General features: G+C 35.0%; 2 protein-coding genes across 7 annotated transcripts in view; one reads left to right on the top strand and one right to left on the bottom strand.

Moving 5' to 3' along the window:
* The window catches only part of jv (javelin), a 257,363-nt gene extending 250,731 nt beyond the window's left edge, over positions 1–6,632 (top strand). Inside the window, exons 7-8 of the mRNA XM_075307496.1 lie at positions 4,511–4,976; positions 5,063–6,632. Coding sequence (XP_075163611.1) covers positions 4,511–4,976; positions 5,063–6,240 — 1,644 coding nt within the window. The 3' untranslated portion in view covers positions 6,241–6,632. The remainder of the gene's footprint in view (positions 1–4,510; positions 4,977–5,062) is intronic.
* The window catches only part of MCU (mitochondrial calcium uniporter), a 474,060-nt gene that overhangs the window by 268,489 nt on the left and 194,620 nt on the right, over positions 1–10,951 (bottom strand). The window lies entirely within an intron of this gene.

Here is a 10,951-nt window from a genome sequence, read left to right as displayed (position 1 = left end):
ATAAACTACCTCGGGCGAAAATTGAGATATTCCACAATTTTGAGATTTCCACAAAGCGTCGTTAAAACCAGGAAAATTCAATTGCCTGGTGTACTTTTAAACTGCTATTCACGAAATTACACCCTCTTAAAAAAAATGAACTACAATTAAAGAAAATAAACCTTGGCGCTAATTCATGACCGTTTCAACCATACAGTAGTTCATTCTTACTATTTTTAGGAATCGTACGAAAAATTTCTTTTGCGTTATTTCATATTGAATTTATGTGTACGGCAATTGAACTTTCTATCCATAGTTAGTTCATAAAATGTTTGAGACAAGCAAACTTAACTACAAGTAAATCGCTATTGTCGTGAGGGCTAAGATTTCTTGTCCTTAAAATCCCCATGCAAATTTGGCTTAGAATGGAAGAAGCATTTTCGTGTTATAAAGTTTTTTTCCTTGTTCAACAAAGTCGATCAATATTTCAATGAAGTCCTTTGGCCTTACAGATAAGTGATTCAATTTAAAAATGGTTATCTTTACATGAAAGAAAATGTTGTTGGACTAACTTCAAGATGGCTGTAATAGTTCTAAAAAGTTCTTCAAAGTTGATGAACATAGCATAATTTCTACTTGAAATCGAGCCTAAATTTGCACAACTCGTTTTTAAATGTCTTTAATAGCACATGAAGAAAAAATATGAAAGAAAATGTATAAATTGAAATTTGTTTCCTACACTGAAAAAAATATTGATCGATTATGCAACCTAAATTTTAGAACACTCACTATTAAGGATAGATTTCTTTAAAATAATGAAATTTTATTATATAACAAGTATATACGGCCGTAAGTTCGGCCAGGCCGAATCTTATGTACCCTCCACCATGGATTGCGTAGAAACTTCTACGAAAGACTGTCATCCACAATCGAATTACTTGGGTTGTGGTATATTAAAACTTCTTAACATCGGTTTCTAAATTGTGAGTTAGTCCATACGTGGTATATATTAGACAAAAAAGTTATGTATAGTTAAGTCTACAAATCGATATGGACTTTTGCACGGTACGTAGAGAGCCAGAATTGAAATATGGGGGTCACTTATATGGGGGCTATATACAATTATGAACTTGATATGGACCAATTTTTGTGTGATTGGAAATCGCTTTATCTTAGGGATATATATAACTATAGACCGATATGGTCCTAGTTAGGCATGGTTGTTAACGACCATATACTAGCACAATGTACCAAATTTCAACTGACTCGGACGAAATTTGCTCCTCCAAGAGGCTCCAAAACCAAATCTCGGGATCGGTTTATATGGGGCTATATATGATTATGGACCGATGTGGACCAATTTTTGCATGGTTGTTAGAGACCATATACTAACACCATGTACCAAATTTCAGCCGGATCGGATGAAATATGCTTCTCCAAAAGGCACCGGAGGTCAAATCTGGGAGCTATATATAATTATGGGCTGATAGGAACCAATTCCTGCATGGTTATTGGATACCACATACTAACATCACGTACCACATTTCAACCGAATGGGAAGTATTTTGCTCTTCCAAGGGGCTCTGGAGGTCAAATCTGGGGATCGGTTTATATGGGGCCTATATATAATTATGGACCGATACCGACCAATTTTTGCATGGTTGTTAGAGACCATATACTAACACCTTCTTCTCTTAGAGGCTTCGCAAGCCAAATCGGGGGATCGGTTTATATGGTGGCTATATATAATTATGGACCGATGTGGACCAATTTTTGCATGGTTGTTAGAGACCATATACTAACACCATGTACCAAATTTCAGTCGGATCGGATGAAATTTGCTTCTCTTAGAGGCCTCGCAAGCCAAATCGGGGGATCGGTTTATATGGGGGCTATATATAATTATGGACCGATGTGGACCAATTTTGGCATGGTTGTTAGAGACCATATACTAACACCATGTACCAAATTTCAGCCGGATCGGATGAAATTTGCTTCTCTTAGAGGCCTCGCAAGCCAAATCGGGGGATCGTTTTATATGGGGGCTATACGTACACACAAAAAAAATTTCTGATTCAATCACGAAATTAATTCATCCAATTAATTTTTTAATTGAAATGTCTTCAATCACGAAAATGATAGTATCAATCACAGTTTTAATTGGTCATAGAAAAAATTCTTGATTAAAATTATAATTGATTTCATTAGGAAATTTCAATTAATTTTTTAATTGAGTCAATTAAAAATTTAATTGATGTTGATAGCCAAACTCAACTAATTTTTTAATTAAGAAATGTAACAATTTTCAATTATTTTCTGAATTGGTTTTTATTTGGATTAACAATTGATTGTTTGAATACATTTTTAATTAAAAATTAAAAAATATTCATCACTTTCTTTAACTGACTTAGTCTTCCGAATTTGATTAAAAAGTTAATTGTATCACTTAATGTTTTAATTAAAAATTTTTAAATTTTCAATCATCGACTTAATTGACTTAATATTTCTATCTTGATTAAAAAGTTAATTGTATCAATTAATTTATTAATTGAAAATTTTTTCAACTTCAATTAACTTTTTAATTGGAAATATTTTGGTGATATTTTTTTCTGTGTAAAAGTGGACCGATATGGCCCATTTGCAATACCATCCGACCTACATCAATAACAGCTACTTATGCCAAGTTTCAAGTCGATAGCTTGTTTCGTTCGGAAGTTAGCATGATTTCAACAGACGGACGGACGGACGGACATGCTCAGATCGACTCAGAATTTCACCACGACCCAGAATATATATACTTTATGGGGTCTTAGAGCAATATTTCGATGTGTTAAAAACGGAATGACAAAGTTAATATACCCCCCATCCTATGGTGGAGGGTATAAAAAGAAGTTTCTAATCTTTGCTTGAAAATTGTATTAATTAATTTTAGGACACGAATCTTGTAAAGTTTTCGTCCCTCGGTTAAGGTCGTATGTCTTTCAACTAAGGAAAATGTCCCTTAAATTAAAAAACGTTATTTATTTAAAGAAATAAGTCCTTAAATTTATATTGATATATTGAAACTTAAGAGTTAAGATTAAAACTCTTCAAATATAGGCTAAGACTTATTGTGAGGATTTTGCATCTTTGGTTTAAAGTTTTTTTTGGTATTAGGTTAGGTTAGGTTATGTGGCAGCCCGATGTATCAGGCTCACTTAGACTATTCAGTCCATTGTGATACCACAGTGGTGAACTTCTCTCTTATCACTGAGTGCTGCCCGATTCCATGTTAAGCTCAATGACAAGGGACCTCCTTTTTATAGCCGAGTCCGAACGGCGTTCCACATTCCAGTGAAACCACTTAGAGAAGCTTTGAAACCCTCAGAAATGTCACCAGCATTACTGAGGTGGGATAATCCACCGCTGAAAAATTTCTTGGTGTTCGGTCGTAGCAGGAATCGAACCCACGACCTTGTGTATGCAAGGCGGGCATGCTAACCATTGCACCACGGTGGCTTAGGAAAACATTTTCTTCTTTGAGATAGCTCTTATAATTTGGATTGGTTTGGACTGGCATTGGTTTTTACGTGAACAGCCTTATTAGTATATAGCAAATAGAGAATGAAAATTCGATAAATGAGATCTGTATCCTAATTTCAATTTTATCAATCCTAGATATAAAGCTTGTCCTCAAAAAATGCCTTTATTTTAAAGAAACCGCATTTTTGGCTCGGAATTAATACCAATTGCGAGTATAAATTACGCAAAATTCAAATTTAAAAGAGAATTTCGTTTTAAATATATCCCTACTATAATTCTCCGCTTTTTTTGGCTAATAACACTAGTTTACACTGAAAATGTACATTTGATGAGAGGTGACTTTTTTTTATGTATTTTGATCTGCTAAATTCGAAAAAAATTTAATTTTTTTATGGAGCAGTTTTTGAGATATTCCTTTATTTTTAGTTTTTCGTTCCTTTTTCACTAAACAAATTATAACTTGAGTCTCAAAAACTGTTCCATAAAAAAATTTTTACATTTTTTTCTAATTCCGCAGATCAAAATACATAAGAAAAGTCACATCTCATCAAATGTACATGAAAAAAAAATAATTTTGTAAACTAGTATAATCAATACTAAAATCATAAATTGATAGACAAAATCTTTGGAAACGGACAAGTTTTTTTCAGTACCTGTTTTGCAAAACTCAGCACAATCGACCAAAAACCTCATACTATTATGCATTTCCATTTTATATTTTAAATTAATTTATCTTTTCCTCATTTACATCATTCTAAGGCCGAATCCACTGTCCTCTATGGAGAATAATGAAGACAATTAGGTGTGTCATCATGGTTGTTTTTACTTGATATGCTATATTGTGGCCATTGTGGCAATCTTTTACAAATCTCTTCCTCATTAATGGCGTGTCAATAGAGATCTCATTATGGACACCTAACACCATACTAAGCTCAAGTTCGCTATTGTTTACCTACTGCTCTTATTGCTGTAAAATATTCTCCATTGTCTGTTTTCTTCCTTATTGCAGGATGTTTTGCGGAAAATTCGTGAATGTGGCTCTTCGGTTACTTACTATGGTGGAAGGGTGGTGCAAACATCCACCTGCCCCTCTGTGGCAACAGTACTGACAAAGTCCATGGATCCAAGTCACCAGAATAACAATGCTGCTCAAATGACTAAGGGATCCAGCAATAATAAAAATAATGTTTTCACAACAATGACTCCGCATAATCCCACGATGTTGGCTCAAACCCAAACCAGAGCCAGGGCACGTGAAATCGAGACCTGCGTTCGTGGTCTTTGTTATGGAGCTAATGAATGTTCGCACAATGCTAAAAATCGATTACAACAAAAGAAATCACAATTAACAAGGAGCGACAGTCAGGACAATACGCTGCCAACTACGACAGAGAAACACCAAAACACTATTCGCTCAACAATTCCCCAAGACAATCAGACCAATAGCGAAACCAGTCAAAGTTCTGGTGTACCAGGTAAGCCAAATTTTCCAATTGAAAACAATTAAAATTCCATCTAGCTTTTTTCATTTATGGATCATGTACTCGTATTCTACTCCTAGGAGGCAGCATAACCTTCAAACTTGTCAAATCGAACAGCTGCAGTAGCCGTTTGGAGCTGGCGGGGGCGGATATTGAGCCCGAGGAAACGGAAGTTGTGCGCAAGATAGTCCATCAGTTTGAGGCAAGCAATAGCAACAAACATCAATCAGCCGAAGTACCACCACCATTAACCATTAATAATCAGACACCGATATCCCCTAATACCCAGAGATTTGTGATGGAGAAGCCAAATCATCCTCATACAAATCTCGAACACGGTGTTACACCAGTTACGGTGAATAATCACATCAATGTAGCCCAAGGTATTTTGACACAATCGACAAATGCTGCAGCAACAAGGGCGGAGAACGGAAGCACCGGAGCAATGGGTGGCGAAGAACAGCAACAAGACACCTTTCAAAGTGAAGCCAAAGATATACATTTGGATGGTATACGGATGGCAGGGGGCCAGGATGGTTTGGCAACGTCGAAAATATGCCGTAATAAAAATGTCGACTTGGCATTCACTTTGGTGAAACAACGAGAGACTAAAGAAGCCGACCTGATAAAAAATGCCCATGTTCAGGCCACTTGTGTTGGCAAGACGAACAGTGAATCAAGTGCTAAGATGGAAAATAGCAAAGACCAAGGAGAAGCTCATGATGTCAAATATGAAAATAAAATGCCTACGCATAAAAAGTCATCGGGGATATCAAAGGCTGATGAAGAATCCTTGGTTTACTCCTCTTCCTCCTCGAATTTTGCCACAGCGGAACAGATAATTGTGCCCGTTGAAATTCATCGACCCATATGCGATGGCTTCCAGTTGGGAGAAAAACAACAAGCACAGAGTCTTGTCTTTGGCCGCATTGGTGAGGAGAAATACCCGTTGAGTACAACATCCAGTGTCACATCTGTCATTGACAAATCCGTGGTGAAACATTATGTGGCCAATGACCGTAGCATTTACGAGAAACGCAAATACGATGACATTGAATTTGAGGAATTTGAAGTCTACGATCCGACCAAGGAATTTGAGAAACTAAGCACAGAACAGGAGCAACAAACGAAGCCAGCATCATCTAAGGAACATCACGTCCCAGGCACTACCTCTAACTCGTTATCTTCGAATGGAACAGTAAAAAGCCAAGTGTCAGCGGAAACAGATTGTTATGATAGCCTCGATGACAAGCTGTAGCTCGTGGGCTGTGATGGAGAAAAACTTAATTGCTTTAGCGAACAGGAAAGCTTCATAGCCTTTAGGATATTTCAATACATTTGAATTTAATTCAATATTGCATTGAGTAAATAGAACATAATTCTCATTACGATGCAACGATCCAGGTGTAGGGGCAAAAAATATAATTATTACCATTTGCAATTAAATTTAAGCACATAACACATAAGGCCTTCAATGGCCATAAAGATTGCTCATATCCGGAATTCCACATATACCACATTAAAGTTGTTATCGATATAGATTTGTTAAATATTAAACTATATTTTTTTTGTCTAAACTATTGTATTTCCAGCTCTATGTATTATGCGATATATTCAATAAATTTAATAAAATAACCAAGTAAAATATAATCATTTTAAAACAGATGAGACAGAGAAAAAGGTCATGAGGAGTGAAGCAAAAAGAATTTGTGCCACATGGCGTTATTATTGGCATCCAAATAAAAGCAAGGATTTGAGAAAAGTTAATATTCAACAAGTATATACAGCCGTAAGTTCGGCTAGGCCGAATCTTATGTACCCTCCACCATGGATTGCATAGAAACTTCTACGAAAGACTGTCATCCACAAATTTCAACTCACTCGGATGAAATTTGCTCCTCCAAGAGGCTCCAAAACCAAATCTCGGGATCGGTTTATATGGGGGCTATAAATGATTATGGACTGATATGGACCACTTTTGGCATGGTTGTTAAATATCATATACTACCACCACGTACAAAATTTCAACCAGATCGGATGAATTTTGCTTCTCCAAAAGGCACCGGAGGTCAAATCTGCCGATCGGTTTATATGGGAGCTGTATATAATTATGGACTGATAGGAACCAATTCCTGCATGGTTGTTGGATACCATTGGATACCATATACTAACATCACGTACCAAATTTCAACCGAATGGGAAGAATTTTGCTCTTCCAAAGTGCTCCGGAGGTCAAATATGGGGATCGGTTTATATGGGGCCTATATATAATTATGGACCGATATCGACCAATTTTTGCATGGGTGTTTGAGGCCATATATTAACATCACGAACCAAATTTAAACTGAATCAGATGAATTTTGGTCTTCCAAGAGGCTCCGGAGGTCAAATCTGGTGATCGGTTTATATGGGGGTTATATATAATTATGGACCGATATGGACCAATTTGCAAATTGCATGGTCATTAGAGACCATATAATAACATCATGTACCAAATTTCAGCCGGATCGGATGAAATTTGCTTCTCTTAGAGGCTCCGCAAGCCAAATCGGAGTATCGGTTTATATGGGGGCTATATATAATTATGGACCGATATGGACCAATTTGCAAATTGCATGGTCATTAGAGACCATATACTAACATCATGTACCAAATTTCATTCGGATCGGATGAAATTTGGTTCTCTTATAGGCTCTGCAAGCCAAATCGGGGCATCGGTTTTTTTGGGGGATATATATAATTATGGACCGATGTGGACCAATTTTTGCATGGTCATTAGAGACCATATACTAACATCATGTACCAAATTTCAGCCGGATCGAATGAAATTTGCTTCTCTTAGAGGCTCCGCAAGCCAAATCGGGGGATCGGTTTATATGGGGCTATATATAATTATGGACCGATGTGAACCAATTTTTGCATGGTTGTTAGACACCATATACCAACACCATGTACCAAATTTCAGCCGGATCGGATGAAATTTGCTTCTCTTAGAGCAATCACAAGCCAAATTTGGGGGTCCGTTTATATGGGGGCTATACGTAAAAGTGGACCGATATGGCCCATTTGCAATACCATCTGACCTACATCAATAACAACTACTAGTGCCAAGTTTCAAGTCGATAGTTTGTTTCGTTCGGAAGTTAACGTGATTTCAACAGACGGACGGACATGCTCAGATCAACTCAGAATTTCACCACGACCCAGAATATATATACTTTATGAGGTCTTAGATCAATATTTCGATGTGTTACAAACGGAATGACAAAGTTAATATACCCCCATCCTATGGTGGAGGGTATAACAAGCTTTCAAACGTTGTTTAACCCTTTCACTGCCTAAATAAACCTAATGTTAAACACTTTTTTTTACTTGCTTTAACAGCTTGTAGAAAACGTATAATATTGAGGATCAACCTCAATTAGTTCAAGAGCTACCCAGCAAAAAAATTTGGAAGTTCTTCTCAAGGCACAACTTTAAAAGAACTTCAAAGAACCGAAAGATGTTCTTTATTTTAACTGCGCAAGAAGTTAATGTGACTAAATTTTTTTATAACCCGCTTTTTTCATATTTTTATTGGGACATGTATTTGTTTTTTGTTTTAAATAGGTTAAAAACATTTTAAGAATTAATAAAATGGTACAAATTATTAAAATTTAAAAATGTTAACTCCTTTCTAGAAAATTTTGCGAATTTTTGAAAATATTTAATGAAAAACGTTCCAGACAAGCGTTATAATGCATTAAAAATCATAAAAAAAAAATTTTAAAATTATTCATTTTCCAAAATATTACAAAAATTCTTAATTCACATCCAAAACACTGAATTCACCTCACACCTTAAGAAGTGATACCATGGTGGACATCCGTCCTATGACAGGCCCATGTTAAATTCATTGCTTCTGCGTCAATTTGGCACCACTTCCGGATCCAAAAAGAACATTTTCACTACTTTTTTGGCGACGCTTTTTTTGCTGGGTATATAAGTTTATTCTGAGAACTTGATTCTTGAATTGTGATCAAACGACCTTACGAAAATGAGCGTTATTTTTCTATTGAAGTGGGAAATAGAAAAAATACAAAAAGAATTCGGAAAATTATCGGCTATATTTCTTGTCCATTTACACAGTACAGTACACTCAAAAAAAAGTGAACTCTCTCTATTTCACTAAAGCCAATTTAACTTTATTTTAGTTCATGGAATTATTATGTTTGTAGTTTCCTTTACTCTTATAATTTTATGCGTACATTAGTTAAATTAACTAAAAAACGGGGAAAAATTATACACAAATTAATTACTAATTTCTTATTTCTCACAAAATTTTTCATTATTTCTTTAAATTTGTAACTTTTACTACAAATGCGTCCATCATGAACTTCGTATGGCACTAAAGACATTCTTGCAATTTTGAACTCCATTTTTTTTCCCCTCAAACTACAAAATTTTCTTTAACATGTGAAAAAACTTAATTATGTCTAATAAATATTCTTGAATTTGTCGAAAAAAATTTACTTATTTTTGTGATATCGGCGTGATGCCATTGTTTGTTATACTGTTTAGTTAAAATTTTCTAAAAATATTCAAAATTTTCTAAAATTAACCAACAGTTTTCTTCCTGGCGGGTTCACTGTTTTTTTTTCAGTGTATTTAGTACTAGTGTTTCATATTTCCTTCCAATAGATTAACGAGGCCACACAGAAAAAAATATGACGAAAATTTTTCCAAAAATTTAATTCAGTTTTAAACAATACTGAATTAAAAATTTAATTGATTCAACAAATATTTTAATTGAAACAAAAATCAATCACATAAATTTGTTGTATCAATTAAATTTTTGATTGGGTCAACTAATTTTTTGATTGACTTTGGTGATCAATACTATCATTACTGTGATTGAAGACATTTCAAATAAAAACAAGTAAGTAAAGTCTAAAGTCGGGCGGGGCCGACTATATTATACCCTTCACCGTTATGTAGACCAACATTTGTGTTATCATATCTGATTTATATCTGAAAAGATTTGGAGACAATTTTTTGTACTTCTACAAAATCGCTAGAATTAAAAATGACATCGGCTAATACCCTGGGATGAAACATAATGTTAGTAAAAAAAATATGGGAAATATAAAGCTAGAGCAATTTTGATGCAATTGTTTTAAATAGCATTTATGATTTATCGGGCGATACATATGTATTCGAGATATAGGACAATTTGAGTAATATTTAAAATTTTTGCTACTCAGCAGTGGCGATTTTACAAGGATATTGGTTAAATCTCGCCAAGATATGTGGTCAATTGTGGGTTGTGATATATTATTTGGCCAATTCAGGCGATATTTCCACAAGTCGGAGGTTTATTGAAAATTCGACCATTCTGAGGAAAGTTTGGCATTACAGTGTGTAGGATATGACTACGATATGGGGAAATCATCACAGAATTTTGTATAAAATGTGGGTATTTTGGTCATAGTAGATCAAGATGATACACTTAAATAGCATATTAAATGTATTCTATGTGGAAACTATCGAATCAATTGGAGGAAACTCCCATTGAAAATGGGTCTAAAATATGAAACATTCTACCATATTTCCCCTACTCTGGCGTACATATATATGGGAGCTAAATCTAAATATAAACCTATTTTGACCAAATTTAACATGCATAGTTTGAATAATAATCCTGCTATCTCAGCAAAAAACATAAATGAGAGAATAATTTTGGCCTCCGTGGTCATATGGGTGTAAATCGGCCGAAAGATATATATGGGAGCTATTCAACCAAAATTAGCACGCTTAACGATACTACTCATACGTACTCCTTGTGCAAAATTTGAAGCAAATCATGGCAAACCTCTTGCTTTTGAGTCCATATGAGACTAAATCGGGCAAATGATATATATGGGAGCTATATCTAAATCTGAACTGATTTTAACCAAATTTAGCACACTAAATTATACTCTTAAACGTAC

This window comes from Haematobia irritans, chromosome 4 (genome assembly GCF_050003625.1).
Source record: "Haematobia irritans isolate KBUSLIRL chromosome 4, ASM5000362v1, whole genome shotgun sequence".
NCBI classification, from domain to species: domain Eukaryota; kingdom Metazoa; phylum Arthropoda; class Insecta; order Diptera; family Muscidae; genus Haematobia; species Haematobia irritans.
Note: the sequence above shows the minus strand (reverse complement) of the source record. Positions and strands in the feature narration are given on the sequence as shown.